Source organism: Loxodonta africana, chromosome 5 (genome assembly GCF_030014295.1).
Source record: "Loxodonta africana isolate mLoxAfr1 chromosome 5, mLoxAfr1.hap2, whole genome shotgun sequence".
Classification (NCBI taxonomy): domain Eukaryota; kingdom Metazoa; phylum Chordata; class Mammalia; order Proboscidea; family Elephantidae; genus Loxodonta; species Loxodonta africana.
In genome coordinates, this window is record NC_087346.1 from 56,551,776 (window position 1) to 56,570,313 (window position 18,538).

Sequence of the window (18,538 nt, forward strand, 5' to 3'; positions counted from 1 at the left end):
AAAACAACCCCTTGATCATTATGATAACCAAATAGCACTCCCCTCTCCCACCCCATTTCCAAACACCCCCTTTAGAAGTGGGACCACCACTGGTTGAGAAACCATTTCAGCATCAAGTTGCACTCTGGCCCTGGAAATTTGCTTCTGAAACATGCCACAGTATTATTGCCAAAGCCACAAAGGCCAGGCATAAACATCACTTAAAAGAGGTGAAAGAATAGATAGTACTTAAAAGAATGCATTGCTCATGATTTCTCAGAAAAATTGGGCTGGTTGTCTCTGTAATAACTACGGAAAGTGAAATTCACATAAGTTTCCCAAGGCCACTCATGAAATAATAGGTTGCATTGACTCTACAGGCAAAATCCCTTATGAATCCAGCTTCTTCATGTTAGTACAGGCAACTGTGCCTTAGTACTGTTCGTTAGAATGATGTTGATATGGTTGTCATACAAACGATGGCTGCTTGCAAGGGTACCAGCACTTTACAAATCTGATTTACACTTTGGTGGTGCCAGCTATGGAAGTAAGTATTCTTATCCCCTTACACAGATTAGAAAACTGTTCCTTAGAGAAATTAAGTAGGTGTGAAGTAGTTTAACCAAGCTCTCACAGCTTAGAAGTGGCAGAGCTAGGATTCAAACTGAAGTTCATGAGATTGGGGGAAAAAAAAAAAAAACAGTATTCCACTGCCTTGACCAACAACCGTGGTGCTTTCTCAGTCGGCCCGACTCTTAAGTAGTAAAAAAGTTAACTGAAATCCCTAACTTATGAACCAGGCTGTTGATAGTGACACTAAGGACAGTTATTTTGCACTGTGTTCTGCCTGAGACGTTATTTTTCCTTATTGCTAAGACTGCTCTCAACAGGGTCGCTTCATTAGCTGAAGAAAATGTCCCCTGTTGTTCCGTGAGAGACGGATCAGATGGAGAAGCATAAAAACAAACTTTAGAAAGTGATTCTGTGTTCCTGTCATTTAGGGAATGGAACAATAATACCCTTCTTCTCTGATTCCCAACCTCCTAAGTGAGGCTTTAGTTCTGTAGTTGCAGAGGTGTTTTGAAAAGGATAGGAAAAGTTTTACAAGGTTGCCTTCCAAAATCCTTTATCAGAGTTCTCGTAACAGAAGAAAGTGGGGTGTTGAACCATTGGTGAGTATACTTAATACTGGTGTATTTTAAATTTTCCCATATAGGAAAATAACATTTTAGCTAGATTGATCCTAATTGACTATGAGGAATAATTAATGGTAGATTTATTTTTATTTTACTTTAGTTTAGAACAACCTCAAAGGCAAATAATTCATCAAATGTATTGATAAATCTTTGGATGGGAATCTCCTAAGCCATGTGTTACAGAAGCCATCCATGGAATCCTACCAGTTTGCTCCCTCTGCAATCCATTACCTATAGAGAAACCAAATGATCTTTTCAAAATTCCATTTGATCACAGGATTTGCATTTCATTTTGAATAAAGTTGAAACCCCTCTCCATGAGCCACCAGACCTATGTGATCTGGCTGTTGCCCACCCTTCTGACTCTAACTCTTCCTTCTCTCCTCTTGTTCACTATTCTCCAAACGCTCCATTTTTTTATGTCAGGACTTTTGCACTTACTGACTCCTCTTTGTGGAACATTGTTCCCTCCCAAAATTTGTTTGAATGATTCCCATTGTTTAAGCTTTAGCTCAAATTTTATCTCAACAGAAAATACTTCATCAGTCCCCTAAATTGACCATCTCATATTTTCAACCACATTACATTCTTTTGTTTTATTTTTTTAAAAGATTTTTATTTTTAAAGTGGTCATACTTGTTATTTTGTTTACTTGCTTAATTTCTGTTAAACTAGAATGTAAGATCCATGAAAGCAGGGACTTTTCCCATCTTGTTTGTTGCTGTACTTTCATGCCTAGAATAAAACCCAGCAATTAGTGGGGTTCAAGAATATTTGTCAAAATAATGAATGAATGGATTCCAGTTCTATGCCTGGAATATAAGTTACTATAAGGCACAAAAGTATTTATTGAGTTGTCCAAAAAAAAACCTATTGCCATTGATAGACAGAGTAGAACTGCCCCATAGAGTTTCCCAGGAGCATTTGGTGGATTTGAACTGCTGACCTCTTGGTAAGCAGCCAAGCTCTTAACCACTATGCCACCAGAGTTCCTTGAGTTGTCCAGATCTACATAAATTAAGGGAAAGTTGAGATTAAAATCAAAATTATAAAGTTCCTTTTTATTATTCCTTGTCTGGCTGTCAAAAATAGGAATTCTGTTGGGAAGTAGGGATAGAAGCCAACAAAATCCCAGAAATGCTTCACAGGGAAAAATTTCAAATCATGTGATTTCTCTCTGAAGATATGCTTCTCTTTTGGTAAGATACAGCTGTCCTGCTTACTCAAGCAAGCCCATGCTGAATCCTTGCCATAATTCTTAGGGTGAACATCGGAACATCCCCAGATATCCTATTGGCACTCAGTACCTGGGCCTCTTATCTAAAAAAAAAAAAAAAAAGGCTTATAACATCTGTCTACTAAACTTCATCCTTCCCAAAATGATAGCATCACTTTTCTGGTCTCCTTTGCTAGCAATGAACATGTTTTTTCTTATTTCTTTGAGTTTCAGAAATGAATAACCTTTTCCCTAGTTCCTGTCTATGTCCTTTTATTGAGTTCACAGAATACAAATGGAAAAAGGTTATTACCAGACAGAGGTGTTTAAAAATGAAAATCAAAACTAATACATGGACTCAGACAACTGGAATACGGATATAATATTTATAAAACAGAGTAGGAGGTTGCAATCATTGCTCTAAAATAAAGCATTAAAAATTAATTCAGAGCAAACCTGTCTGTGCTACAGCAAAGCTTTCTTTCATTAAGGTAGCACTGCATGTTTCTGTACAATTAGTTCCCCCAAATAGGTAAATAGCTTGTAAGAACAGAGTGTTCTGAGAACTATAGATGAGCTACCCGAGGCACAATTTAGAGTTGCGTTGGAAACCCTGGTGGTGTAGTGGTTAAGTGCCATGGCTGCTTACCAAAGGTTTGGCAGTTCAAATCCACCAGGCACTCCTTGGAAACTCTATGGGGCAGTTCTACTCTGTCCTATAGGGTCACTATGAGCCGGAATTGACCTGACGGCACTGGGCTTTGGGTTTTTAGTATCAAAGCTTTAGAGACCTTTAATTTTGAACCAATTAATTGTGATTCTTGCATTTTCCATACATTTTTGCCCTTGAGTATTACTGGGAAAGTTTAATTCACATGTTTCCTATTCATCATCATTTGATTAATCGAAACAGTGCTGTATCATTTGATTAATTCATATGTTACAGAATATTAAATCTTGGGAACTGTGGTTGCAGTTAAAAGTTATACTTCAGAAATTTCCATCGTTTTTATTTCGGAAGGTTCATATTCTGTATTTTTAAAATGTTTTCACCCCAACCCTCTTTCATTTCACATTATTATTATTACTATCACTGTCGGTTTTCTACCTTGGAATTCACTAATAAGAAAGAAAAATAAAACTTCTAGTGTTATCTCTACACTTATAGTTGAGAGGAGGTTTTTATTTTTCCCAGCTTATACTATTTCTCTGAAGCCTTAAAATAAATAACCTTATAACCTCTAGGCCTTATTGATTTTCGAATGATTTCAAATAAAAAGCATCCAGCTTCCATTTCATTGACAAACTGTTCAGTCCCTGGGCAATACCTATTGGATTCCTATTAAATGACAGGGATAAGAAACAACAAAAAAATCCAAAAAGTGGATTTGAAATGTAGGGTGGGGTGGGGGAAGGATGGTGGTCCCAGCCCAGTTCAGTAAATGGGTACTTAACCTTTGACCAATGACGACAGGTTTTCTTTAGTTCTATTAGGCCAAGAGCAAGCTGTTATGATTAAATAAAAAAAGAAAGAAAGAAAGAAAGAAACTGTTTAGAGCCTTACTGAATATGTCCTGGGAATTAAAGCATATGGCAGGGATAAGGAAAAAAGATTTTCCATATGCTAATAACCCTTGATGTCTGAAATAAATTAGATCCATTAGAGTTTATGCTCAATAAAAGAAAGACTTTAAGCACTCCAAAGTTAGTGACTCGAAACCAGTTTTTGCTCTGAAATTCAATCTGCCTACTTATTGATTCTTAGTGAGGCTCCAGAGCAGACAGGAGATGCAAAATCATAATTCCGCACAGAATCAGAATTGTAAAGGACCACAGGTTTCTTTTCCTTTTCTTTTAATTAAACCATTTTTCATGCTTCCCATTGTGTCTCCCTCATTAATTTGATTTTGTTCCCATTTTTGTTTAAATTTTTTTTTCTTTTCAAGGTTTCATTTATCCCATTTCAACTGAACAGAGAACCCAGAATGAATATGGATTTTCTTGTAAGTTTGATGTTTGGTTTTTATGTTGCTGAATAATCATTTAACGTTATTGCCCCAGTTCAAGTTTACCTTTCTTTGGATCACAGATGTGCACACAGGAAATAGGAGTTTAATATCTTCTAACATGAGAAACAAATTAGATTTTCACTGCTGAAGAGAAGAAAGGGTCATTTCAAACCCTGCTAGCTTTAAAATCTATCAATCTATTACTCAAAGCTTGATTCCCAGAAGCTAACAAAACATATCGTGAAATATAATGATATAAATAAAGGGCAGGGTTCAAATGCTAAAAAGCGGAGGTTGAGAAAATCCAGGTCTATTGAGTTAGAAATCATGAATCTTGAATATAAGTAAGTATGGCCTAGTAAAGTAAATCATTAAGGATTTAGCTGTAATATTCTGACCAGAGTTTAGAGTCCAGCTGCGGGGCCTCAAATAAAACCCTGCAGCCAAGGTGAAATTAGTACTTTGACAGCAGTATGCCCACAACCAAGAGTATTTCGGACGTCACTGGGTTTCTGGAAATATCTGTCAATATTGACTTGATTGATGGGAAACTGAATGTTCTGGAAACTTTCTGGAAGACAATAGTCTGAAAAAAAAAATCCTGTTCACATATTCCATATTTTTTTTTTATTACCTTTTCCAATTGGATCAAAGCATGTCCTTTGTCATCAAGGCATCATGTAACGCTTACGGGAATTCTGCTCTCATTCCCCCCAGAAGTGACCCCCAACTTACGCTCATTGTGTTGGTCAAATGCTTAACTGCCTTCTAGGCTAGCCTGACCTTTCTAACCACTGAATCAGCCTTTATCATACTTAGTGCACCACAGAGCTATATTTTATTCCAGTAATGAGTAGCTCAAATGTTAATTTCTGACAGGAGACCGTGAGAAACTCAGGGTTCTCACAGATAATACTATATCTGTATCAAAAACCAGGGACTCAAGAGAAGGTTATCGGCCTTAACCTTTTCTCTGCAGATCTGAGTCTCCTAAAAGCACACCTTTCAAATCCAGCTTGTTTGCTCCCAATATTTGCTTTGCTTAGTTCTACCATTCCCACCCGCCACTCCATTGATTTAAGGGAAAGTGAGAAGAGTGCTATGGAAAGTAATTTTATGACTTGGAATGATACTTAGGAAAATATTCTGGTTCAGTAAATATACAGATTCAGAACATGCCAGATATTTCTTACAGAGTATTTATGTTTATATTTTTAAAGAACTATCAGGGAATTCAAAGCCCTCTTTCAAACTTTTCCACCCGAAATTAGTAATATACTTTTTTTTCCTGTGGGTTGGACTGGTTTTTGCTCCAGTTTCTTTCTATGTCTAGTAATAAATGGTCTGTTATGCTGCCCAATTATAAGATAGATTAGTGGGTGGATAGATGTAAAGTGAGAAAGGAAAAGAAATCAGAGATCATTTTCCACTGAAAGGCCACAGTCGTTTTATATAGCTTTTGAAATAGATTTGAAATTAACCTATAAAAAAGGCAATAAATGTCTGAAGAAATTATAGCAATACGTATATGTGCTGTGGGAAATTTCTATAACCAGTTGGTCCGATGTTTCTTTCTTCCCCTCTAGCTGCTCCTGATTCAGACGACGTTGCTCTCTATGTCGGCATTGTAATAGCGGTGATTGTTTGCCTGGCGATTTCTGTAGTTGTGGCCTTGTTTGTGTATCGGAAGAATCATCGTGACTTTGAGTCTGATATTATTGACTCTTCAGCACTCAATGGAGGCTTCCAGCCTGTAAACATCAAGGCAGCAAGGCAAGGTCAGTAGACATTCTAGTTAATACTTACGAAATTAAACACCTTCCATAGGTTACTTCGAAACCAGTGAAATTCAGGATACCCAGTTCAACTAGAATATAGGCTTCATGAAAGCAGGCATTCGTGTCTGTTTTGTTTATTATTGTATTAATTTCATTTACGTAACAATTTAGAGTTGACAAGATGCACAAGTCATCTTTTTTTTTTTTTTTTCTTTTCCTGACAGGTTTTGCTTTTGTAGTCTTGACTTGTCACTTCCCTATTTGAAAAGAATACAGTGATGGATTTGAGTGGTTGATTTCTTGAGTCTCCTTTTTTCCCCTTTGACAAGATATCTTGCATTGCTATGAACATAGTGGTTTACAGATGAACCTAAATCCAGTATTGAGAAGGAAGACTATTACCTAATAGTCACCAATGGGGCTCAGTGTCTATGAAACTAATCTGCTGTAATAGCTAAATACCTTATGAGTAATGAGTAGACCTTAAGGCAAAACATAGAATGAACATGGCTACGTATTTGTAGCCAGTAGTAAATGAATCATACTTACCTAATTGCCTCATTTTCTGCAGAACTTTGGAGACCATACATCTTCAATATTAGCTGAGTTGCCTTGCTTTTGGCTCAGAAAGTATGAGGGGCAGTTTGACTAACATAAATTGGCTGAGTGGAGAATACAAATGCAATTCTTTTTTCTTTCTGACTCAGATCTCCTGGCAGTACCCCCAGACCTCACTTCAGCTGCAGCTATGTACAGGGGACCTGTCTATGCTTTGCATGATGTCTCTGACAAAATCCCAATGACCAACTCTCCAATTCTGGATCCACTGCCTAACCTGAAAATCAAAGTGTACAACACCTCAGGGGCTGTCACCCCGCAGGATGACCTGTCTGAGTTTACATCCAAGCTCTCCCCTCAAATGACGCAATCCTTGTTGGAGAATGAAGCCCTCAGCCTGAAGAATCAGAGTCTGGCCAGGCAGACTGATCCATCCTGTACTGCATTTGGCACCTTCAATTCCCTTGGGGGTCACCTTATTGTTCCCAATTCAGGTAATTCCTAGGAATTTAAATTGCAAAGATGCAGCTTAAAAATGTAGTTTTGAACTAAAACGTTTTGTTGTTATTTGCATTAGGCCCGAAAAGTTAAATGTAGGCTATCTAACCCAAATCTACTTTCAACGGAAACCAAACAGTACTTCAGACAAAATCAGAAAAACCATTTTTCTTCCCCCAGCCAACTTTGAAAACACTTCCTCTAAAATGTTATACTCACAATTTTCTGCTGAGGTATAATTTAGAACTGTCATTGACCTTTTTAATACAGCTTCAGAAGGCAACATCAAGCCAGAACCCTTCACTGTTCTCATCATACTTTAAAAGGACAAATTAATTAGAAAACATATCAATTGGTTCAGTTCCAGTGTTCTACAGGAAGCAATACTTTGGAATACTAATTTTTAGATGATCAGAAGGCATTGCAATAGACAGCAAAGCTTCATTTATTAACTCTTCATTACATAGACTTCAACTTGAAGGGATTGATTAGCCATTCACTCCCACCTCTGATATCTCTATCTAGAGTCAGAGCATCATTTTGTGTCCTTGCATAGTTTTATTTTGTTTTCAATATTTTATATGCATCTAGAGAATACATCTCGTAAAGGTCTTAAATGATGAGTGATAATGTTTGACCAAAGGTTGCTACTCATTAATCAATAATAGTAATAGATTTGGAATCATCAATCATAAGAGTTACCATAACTCTTTTGGACAAAAATGTATTTTGTAAATACAGTCACAAGGACCAATGCAATTGACCTAAAGTCCTCAGGTAGCAAAAAGGGAAACAAAAAAGTAAATACGGCCCAATAATACACAGACCAGAGACAGGGAGTGGTGCAAATGGCCAAAGGGTTGGCTACTAATCAAAAGTTTGAAGGTTAGAATACACCAAGAGGCATCTCAGAAGAAAGGCCTGGAAATCTGCTTCTGAATGGTTAAAAAAAAAAACATTGAAAACCCTACGGAGTGCAGTTCTACTGTGACACACATGGGGTTGCCATGAGTCAGAATCAATTCTGTTAATATACAGGCCAATTGAACTTCAGGTCTTTGATTCTTTCCTCCTATCCAGTCCTCCATTTCAACGCCTTGAAAGTTTTTCACTCCATATAATTAAAAGTATCTTTTCTGGGTTTGAATAAAATGGAAATACAGTGGAATATAATTTTCCTGTTTTTTATACATTTTTACATAGCTGAGATCACACTTTGTATAAATTTTTTTTTATCTTTTTCTCATTAATTGTCATGCTATTGCATGCTCTTTAAAATCATGATTTTTAAGTATCTTTACAATAGTCCATCAAATGGATGGATCAAAATGTATTGTTCTTTCATTGTTTAAACAGTATAGTTGTTTTCAAGATAATTTTTTTTTCATATTATCAGAAATATCTACCTTTTCTTTTTTATACACCTGCCATTTTTTCCTTGGGGAATTATAAAGTGTAAGCAGAAGGGAGGTAGCTAATATATTTTAAATACTTTCTATACACTATGTAAAGTTTGTTTACATACATTATTTCATTTAATAGACTAGAATAGTTACCTAATATGTGTCAGTCCTTCTTGTCATTTTACATACACAATTCTTCTTAATTCTCATAATAAACATGAAGACATATTATCTCCATTTTAAAAAATAAAAACATTGAGACTTGGCAGTCTTGTGTAGTCTTCCTTCTCCCATCCTTTCCCCTCAACAAGCCATCCTGTACATTAGTACTGACTTACACTTCCCAGGACACCACTGCTGTTACATGACTTTCCATCTCCAGAATGCAATGGTGCAACATTTTCACCCAGTTATGCAAAAGGCCTTTGAGTAACTATTCCTCCATTACCTTTCTTCTCTTCATTCTTGAGACTTTTCATCTTAGTCAGGCAAGTTTCCTTATTGTCCAGTGCTCCTTTGGCATATTCTGTTTGCTTGCTAATTAAATCATAACCTACTCAAAATCAAGAGTACTATCTTTCATTTCTTGCATTTTACAACAGTGCCAACCACTGTATTAGGCTCACAAACAGTGCTCAATAAATGTTTTTTGGACTGAATTTAATTGGAGTGAAATGAGGGAGCCAAACATCTTCAGAGCAGCACCCACTCTAAGTTACTCTTCCTGATGACACAGAAGTGATGTAGGCAGGTGGTTCTTAGAGTTGGTCCCCAGACCACCATCGATGGCATAGCCTGGCAACTTGTTAGAACTAAAATTCTCTGGCCCCATTCCCAGACTTCTGAATCAGAAACTCTGGAGGTAGAGTTCAATAATCTCTACTTTAACAAGCCCTCCAGGTAATTCTGTTGCAAACTCAAGTTTGAGAACTGCTGTTATAGGCACAGTTAGTTTAGAACACAGCTCAATCCCATAGTCCTAAGAACGAGCTTCCATGAGCAACTACGTGGAAACCATTTGACCTGCTGTGACTAAAACTAGCAGTTATTGTCCACTTTCCAGAGTTCTGTATGATGAAACAATTTTCATAATCAATTATTATTCTGTGATGGAATAAACACTGATGCAAACCAGATATTTCAGAAATAGATGTTTCTTTATATCGTTCAAGTTAGCATTTCCCTGACTTTGAATTTTGTGGGGATCTTTTCTTCCTTCTTTTTTTTAATTAGAAAAATGCATCATTACAGCTGTTTGAAATTTTAAGAGCAGTTGTTGGTTTTCTCCTTGTTTTACAAGGAAGACAACAGTGGAACCATCTGTCTATTCTTTAAGTAAAACAAGAGGTTAAAAAATTACATCATTCTTTAAGTAGTTCCATAACAGTTCAGAGGGAGCTGTGGCAACAAACAAGGCAGTAGGGAGGAAAAGCAGGACAGCTATGAATATTTACATGTCATTAGAGAAAAAGAAGTAGGCCTATGGCCAGATGGTCACAAAATCTCCTCCTGCCCTTTTTTCTCGCTGCATAGGCATTCAATGGAAATTTTCTTTTTGATTCATAGGTCTTTGTGACTGCTTTTCTCTTTTTTTATTCAGGAGTAAGCTTGCTGATTCCTGCTGGGGCCATTCCTCAAGGGAGAGTCTACGAAATGTATGTGACTGTATACAGGAAAGAGAGTATGAGGTAAATATGCTTTTTCTGGTGCTTATCAGTGTCTAACTTGGAGGAAAATTCTACATGAAAGAATAAAACCAACGTATTTTTAACCTGAGTGCCCTGCTTCGGCCATACATTTTTTCCCTAGACCTGTAAAAGATCAACTTTTCCTTTTCTTCATCTTCGATGCAGGTACCTTTGTAGGTCTTGAGTATGGGCAGAAGGCCAATGATCTTTTCTCAAGTAGACATGTGGCCATGTTAGCTGAAAAAAAAAATGGGCAGAAATGTGATCCATAGGTTGTCTAGAGAGACATGTGGGCAGACATAGGAATATCAGCTTCATGTGGCTTGATTCAGGAATTCAGTCTGTTCCCATTATGGGGTTAAAGGTCACAAAGAATTGGACAACCTTTTAACCCCTGGCCTGCCACCCCCACCTTAGCCTAGGACTTTACTCTTACCCACAAATTCCTCCTTCTGTGGCTTTCTTCTAAGTGCTATCAACCTCCTTCTCCTGCCAACCTTTTGGTTAGCAGCCGAATGCTTCACCACAGAACCACCAGGGCTCTTCTTCTGTTTAGCACTTATAAATCCCGTATTCAGGTCTTTTAAACTGGTTTATAGGGTTGATTAAAATTAGATGTCATTGAAGGCTCTGTTCTGAGTGTGTCATAATCCTAAAGATGAAATTATTGTTTAAGTAAAAATAACAAAAGTTTTGAAGCCCTAAATTCAATTTTCAGTGTGGCCTCTAACAAATCATACATGGTTTTGATTAGTTCCCATTTAAAGTGTGTGTGTGTTAAATGGAGCTTTAGAGGCCTGACTGATTAACGTTTCTGAAGTACCCTGAGATCTTAAAATAAAAGATGTTGTGGAAATGGAGAGCCTTAGTATGCAATCATCATTGTCTTCCCCAAGGGGAAAGGCATCAGGCTCCTAGCAGTGAGCTCTGAATACAAAGCATGAGTGACAAATGTAGAACTAGGTTATCATTATGATGCATTATACCTTTTCTCTCCCTTTCTCTGATCCTCAGAAAAACGTCCGTTTTTAGTTTTGCTCTTCAGTCAGAGAAAAGCACTTTTATCATGCTCTTAGGTGGAGATATTGGTATTTATAATCTCTATGACCCAGAACGTGTTTTTCCTCAGGTGGTGTACTTTCACCTACATAAACACTAGCTTGTCTGAGAAAACAGGAAAATTCTTTGAGCATTATTCATGCCTTAAATTTGAGCAACAGAAAATCACTAAAAGGCTTGTGTTTATTCCCATTAAATATTCTTTTTTTTTCATTCTCCATGCAAGGCAACACTCACAGACCATAGCACTCTCTCTTTTTGCAGCAAGAGAAATGAAAATTAGCAAACTTGGAGATCCTTTTATTTCTTTTTTTCTCTTGTGCATAGTCATGGTTAGCACTAAGTACATCCATCTCTAAAGGCCTTTGCCAACATGGACATTCTGTTTAAACAGAAGTGGGTATTGGCTCATGCTGACTTGTGCTTTATACCAAGATGCAGTGGCTCGTGGTCTTATTTTCCCTCTGATTACCATTATGTTTGGGCTAAGAGAAGATCAAGCCTTAAAGCGGTTGCTGCCAGAGAATGTTGAAGCTGAAATGTATGCACTCACTTGCCTCGCATGGTTTACCTTTCCATAGCTTAGATGGCACCCTACCCCAGATAATTGTACTTTATAGATGAAGGAAAGAGAAAAATAGAACTTTTTTTTTTTTTAATAAAGCTAGATATTTCTGCTTTTAGGTTCCGCTGCCTTTGACTATAAAGAAAAGGAAACTATAAATCACTCCTTGTTATGCCTACCACCTGAAGTTAGGTGAAGAAGGCATTATTCTCTTGAATTTGGTGTGTATCAAGGAGGTTCTGTTTTTAAAAAGGAAGCTAGAGAAATTTCAAGATTTCAAAAGATAATATGCAGAGGAAACCATAATGCGCAGAAACAAACACAAGAAGATAACTGTCTCAAATAAATGGAAAACGTCCTTTCTTTATCAATTTTATGTTGTGAATTAGATGTGTTTTATGGTAAATACACAATGATAAGAATATGCTATAGCATATCATAATAATGCTGAGAGCAGCTACCATTTGCAGCATATTTTTTATTTCATTTAATCCTCACCACAACTCTCTAAACTCTGATGAGCCTCACTTTAAAGATGAAGAAACTAAAGTTCAGAGAAATTAAGTCACACCCTTAAGGTTTCGCAGTTAATAATTGATGGAGGCAGAATTCAAACCCAGGTTCATTAGATCTCAACGCTCATCCTCTTTCTAGCATGCTATCCCATCTCCTTAATACTACTACAGACCCAGCCTCTGCCTTCTTATTGTAGTGCTTTCATGAACACAGTTTCTATTGATCACCTAAGGTCCTGTCTATCCTCAAATGATATGAGATAGAGTTTCTTTGGGAAAAGATACTTTGAGGACATCAGAAGTAGTGAATGCTACTTCAAGGCATTTATAGGAAAAATCTGATGATATTTCTCAGTTGTCCTTTTCTCTGATTCCTTTATTTCATCCAAAACTGGGTGTGTTTCCAGCTGGCTGCTATCCAGCTGGTCATCTGCTGCTGCTGAATTGTCTGAAGGGAGGCGTGAACTGAATTACATGTGGCACAGTGAGTGTGACAAGAGGGGCCTTATCATTACAGAATATGCTCTAAGAGAAAAGCACTGGATGGCAGATGAGCAGCCTAAATGAACCACAGAGATGGGCCCAGCCGTCTCTTATGACAGAGGATGCAGAGCTGTGAGGCTGTGCTCAGGACTTCTGCCTCTCCTGCATTGCAGGTCCCTAGAGAGGCGGCAAAGCCTCTGTTTCCCCCTGTGGGTACAATTTCTGTGAATAATAGTGCTAACATGGGCCATTTTTGCCTTGTATCTAGTAGCAGTTTTTAAAAAGTCTGACTCAAATTTTCCTTTTGTCAGTTCTTATTGAACAACAATGTCAATTGAAGATATGAAAGTTAATCTTCCCTTTCTGCAGTATTCTATACTCACCTAGCAGTTTTAGCAAAAGGCCAAAAAATCAACTTAAAAATACCAAATAAAAAGATAAACAGAATGTTTTTCTTTGGTAAACTGTAGAGAGCCACAGAAGGTTTCTGAGCTACCAAGTGATATAGTAATTGCAGCTCTTTTTAAAGATTTAAAGAATCGACTCGATGGCACTGGGTTCTGGGTTTTAAAGATTGATCTGTGGTGGTATGCGGGATGGATTCGTGGAAGGAACAGAAAGACTCCCCGAAGGCTTGGTGACTGGTCTGGCTACTGCAATAATCTAGGTGTGAGGAGAGAGGGAATGAGCAAGGCCGGTGTCTATGAGGTTGGAAAGTGAAATATATTTTACAAGAAATGGTATTTAACAATTGACTAGAAGTGCTACAAAGGAGTGGGGAAAAAAAAAAAGAATATATTTAGCAATCAAGCTTTGGGCACTATGAGAATTGTGAAAGCAACGAAAAAGCTCGGAAGTCTGAGGGAGGAAAGGACAAATTCAGACTTAGATGTGTTCACTTTGACTTACCGTAGCATATGCTAGTGGGTATCTGAGCCTTGTGCTAAGGAGAAGATGTGAAGTCACAGAAATGAGTGGAACTTCTGAGGGAGAAAATGCAGAGCCACAGAGAGTTGCAGAAAGAACCTCGGAAAACATTCCTACATAAAGTTCGAGTGTGGTGAGAAATTAAATAGAAGACATGTAAGGATAAGTTGAGGGCAGCAGTGGTTCAGTGGTAGAACTCTCTCCTTGCATCCAGGAGATCAGGGTTTAATTCCCGGCCAATATACTTCATGCACAGCCACCACCTGGCTGTCAGTGGAGGATTGCATGTTGCTAGGATATTGAACAAAGCTTCTGAACTAAGATAGATGAGGAAAAAAGGCTGGTGACCTACTTCGAAAAATTAGCCAGTGAAAACCATATGGCTCACAACAGTCTGATTTGCAACTTATCATAAGGATGGTGCAGAACCAGGCAATGTTTCATTCCACAGCAGCTAACAAGTCAGATAAAAAAAGAATTTATACCTAGAACAGTGTTTAACATATAATGGATACTCAATGAATATTTTTGAATGAAAGAGTGAATAATTGGAAGGACAGAGAACAAACCATGGAGAACCAAGACCAAACCCATTGCCACTGAGTCAGTTCCGACTCATAGCAACCCTATAGGACAGAGTAGAACTTCCCCGTAGGGTTTAAAAGGAGCACCTGGTGGATTTGAACCACCAACCTTTTGGTTAGCAGCTGAACTCTTAAACACTGTGCCACCAGGGTTTCTGTTTAGAGGTGTTCTTAAAATGTGAAGAAAGAGGAAGAACAAGAAAAACTATCATTGGGTTTGTCTACTAGAGGACATTGGTGGTCTCTTAGGATATTTTGTTTGTGGTGATTGTGGTGAAATCCCAACAGAAAGACTTTAAGCAGTGAGGTAGTGGGGAAGTAGTTAAAACTATCATATATATTTACTGAATATAAATAATAAAGTAATATGTTACAATAAAGTAGAGGGCCAAAATTTCTTCATTTTTCCTCTCATAGAGGAGAAACTTTTCATATATTTTAACATGTTATTGTTTGGAACTTTATAAAATAGAAGTTGACTATTATTTCTCAAGGAAACTCAGTGATATTTCTCCTTTTAGGTAGAGATTTTTTTCTCATTCCTGAGTCCCCAGTTTCTCGGTTTGAAGGAATGGCTATAAAAAACTAAAGGTGTGGGGCAGAGGGGAGGGGAAGCCCTGAAGTATCTAAATCTTATTCTCTTACTGTTCTCTAAAGTATTTATTTGTTGAAATCCTACTTACGTAAGAAAAAATTCAAAGTGGTTTATGAAAATGTCTTCTTTTCAACAGAAAAAAAAATTCAGTAAGTAAATAAAAGAGATGGGAAAATGGGGAAAATATAAGATCAAGTCAGATGAACAGTTAGAATACAAATTACTTGATATAATTCCCAGAACATTTCCTATAATAGGTCATGAATTTACTACTACGAAGCTTTTAATAGGAGAACATGGTAAATTACAAGATCCATGTGTTCATGAGGAAAAACTCTATGTTCAGAAGACTCAGTTATTTCTCCTATGGTTCTTCATAGAGAATACATTTAGTTAATATAATGAACAGCATCCTTAAAGTAAAAACAGTAGCAAAATTTTTATAGGGCTGTTTCTGTTAGTGTCCCTCAATGTTAAGTAGATGGCTATAAGGCCCAACGTAGCATAAGACCAAATCTAGTAAATAATTCCCAAGGATTCAGCAATTCAGTCCAAGGTACAATGCTTAGCTGGTCTAGCTTAAGCCAGCTATAGATTTTGGCCTGTCTAGATAAATGGTGACATACCCTTCAGAGTGGCTTCCAGAAATATATTTTTTTTTCACTCAATTGAGCTTTTGATCACAAGTGAGTTAGATATTCCCTGTCAGATACCTACAGTGCAGATATTTCAAGTTGCCAGTTATGTGTGAAGCCATATGCTTTAAAAGGCAGCTGAGCCTAGGGTGGGATTGTCATCCTGAGGGACCTGACAAAAGACATGTGCATTAGTAGAAGGCATCTCATCCCCACACAGAGGTGGATGGGGACAGATTCTTCTCAAGAAGGAGTTTTGCAGCTGTTCTAGAAAACAGACAAAAAAAATTATAAAGACCCTAAACTCATAGAAGCAAATCAAAATATACTGTGTGTGAAAGAGACCAAGTGACTCGGGTTTGAAAACTAGTTTTGTTGATGATGAGCTTCATGTCTGTGGGCAGAAGTGGTAACATCTCTAGATTTCGATTTCCTCTTCTGGGAAAAGAGGTAATACAATATTCACCCTAATCACCTCACAGGTATGCTGTAGGGGCAACTGAAATTGCTTATACGAAAGCTTTTTGTAAATTATGTACTTTGCTTAGAAGTTCTCCTCACTAATAACAGCAAGCAAAGGATGAAAAAATCTCTCTGACAGAAAACTAAAACTCTGTGGGCTTTTATCCTAGAGGCTACAGAACCCATCCAGGGTTAACCGTTTATTATCCTTGTTGGGCTCTAAAAGGTCTTTAAAAATTTAATCATTGTTCTTTGCTGAATTTCTATTTAATTGCTGCTCCTGCAGCTAATTTTTGCTCTGTGTTCATTTCCATATCATCTGCAATTAATATTAACAAGAATGTTTGCTTGAATAGCTTAGATAACATAAAAGAGTGAAGCCCTTCTCTGCAAAAAACATGAATTGGAGTTATATATTTATTTCCTGCTATTATGTTTTATGTATCTTAATATCCTGCCTTTATAGAAATAAAGGAAATGTGAATTTAGACATTCTGACATTTGGTTTCACACAGTTAAATCTTACCTTTCCTAAGTCACTCCTTCCAAGTATCCCCAGAAATGTTTCCAATTTCAATGCTACTTCTTTCGTCTTGAAAACACATAAAAGAGTCTTATCATTATTTCTCCTTTGTTTTTCATTCCGTTATGAATTCCATTTCACCACTTCCCTATTCATTACATTCTTGCACCTCACTGGGTTAATAAATTCTTTTGACACCTACTGCCCCTCCTTCCTCCCTCCTTCCCTTGCTATCCCTCCTCCAAGAATGGTGTTCATCAATATTGCATGCCAGGGGTGTGCTTGGAGAGTACAGGTTTGACAGCTCCCAGCCCAGCAGGGAGTCTTCTTCTCCCTTCTGTTCCAACTCCATGATGAGAAGAACCCCTCCTCCTTCCGGCCTCAAGCACCGACTGCTAATACCAGACTGTGAGACAGATGTTTCCAATCCCCAACTATATTGCAAGGGCCACTTGAAATGGATTCCACTTTAGTTTTTTTCCTTAAAAGTTTAATGCTCACTTCACAAGGTACGCTTGAAACCAAAAGACAAGAGTAATGCTCAGGAAAATGCAGTCATTGTTTTTTTGTTTGTTTACTTCTTTTTTTTTTTTTTTTTTCCGCCCTGCTAGGAAAGGGAGAATTAAGCAAGAATAAGGTCACTGCCTAGGGAAAATGGTGTAATATTAACCAGGACAGAATGAAAGCAAAACTTCTTTCACGCGCTAAGAGAATGAGCTTCAGACTGGAAGAGTGGAGCTCACACTGTGTGAAGAGGGACTGAAAGCCAATGTGGTAAAGGGGACAGTAATAAGGTCTCAAGCTGCTGCTAATAACCTTGTGGTTTCAAATGTAACTACTTTTCCAGGTACCTAGATAACTTTAGATTTAATAGAGGAAAATGGAGAAGATACTAAAAGACTAAAAGTAGGTAAAAATTATCTTCATTTTCTAAAAGGAAGAAAAGCTGCAAGTTGGTGAGATCCTAGCAAACTTTTAGAATGAGGGATGAAGCTATGATAACTGTGGGTTTTTATGGCAAAAAGATGCCAAATTTTAGTTGTGCTCCTAAAACTTATAATAATAATTGTCAAAAATACTGACAGGTTTAAGATTTTACTTTAATTGTAAGCTAACAAGTTAGCCCGCCACAGTTTCATACATGCTGATAGAAGACACAAGATTCCTGGGTCAGAGATGAAAGACAGCTGATTACTCACAGCAGTAGCACTAGCTACAGTATCATAATTCTGTGCCTGTTTCCTGAGTCCCAATTCCCAAAGAATGACAGGAAAGTAGCGAGCAAACACCTAAATACTCAGGAGGTTACATTACAGGAAATGGACCTGGGTTTGGAAAACCTGAATTTTTTGTAATGATAAATAGGCATGACTGCCCTTTGCTTCAGAGGTCAATACTGTATCTTCCAAGAAGGCTCCTATACAAGCATCCTTGAAAAGATATCTGGAACAAGGGCAGTAAGTGCCTGACTTGTAAAACATGTGGAAATGAGATATCCATGGAGAGATATCCAATGATATTAAAAATAATTATAGCTGCTATCATTTATTTATTGAGTGTTAAATGAGGGAAAGGCCACAGATATAAACTAACTTCTAGATTATGTAGTATATGAACCATGGATAAAGATGAGACAAAAATCCATTTTAAGTGTCCATGCAATTATAAGGGAATTTGATATTCCCTTGTAATATCCATGTGAATGAAATGGAGAGATGTGGCTGAACAATGTACCTTTTAGTGGGATTATATTTTGTTAAACTAAATAACTCAAAGTATTGATGTCAGACTGGAAAGATGTTTCAGGTGATATCCTTGAAAAAGACTGTCCTTGCCCTATTCTTGTGTTACAATGTTCTCAGTGA

The 18,538-nt window shown here is 37.4% G+C and overlaps 1 protein-coding gene across 2 annotated transcripts in view; it reads left to right on the plus strand.

The window, feature by feature from the left end:
• UNC5C (unc-5 netrin receptor C) overlaps positions 1-18,538 on the plus strand; it is a 428,895-nt gene that overhangs the window by 368,934 nt on the left and 41,423 nt on the right. For both annotated transcript variants that reach the window (XM_010590449.3, XM_023548521.2), the window contains exons 8-11: positions 4,338-4,394; positions 5,987-6,178; positions 6,886-7,230; positions 10,238-10,325. In XM_010590449.3, the coding sequence (XP_010588751.1) occupies positions 4,338-4,394; positions 5,987-6,178; positions 6,886-7,230; positions 10,238-10,325 (682 nt within the window). The remainder of the gene's footprint in view (positions 1-4,337; positions 4,395-5,986; positions 6,179-6,885; positions 7,231-10,237; positions 10,326-18,538) is intronic.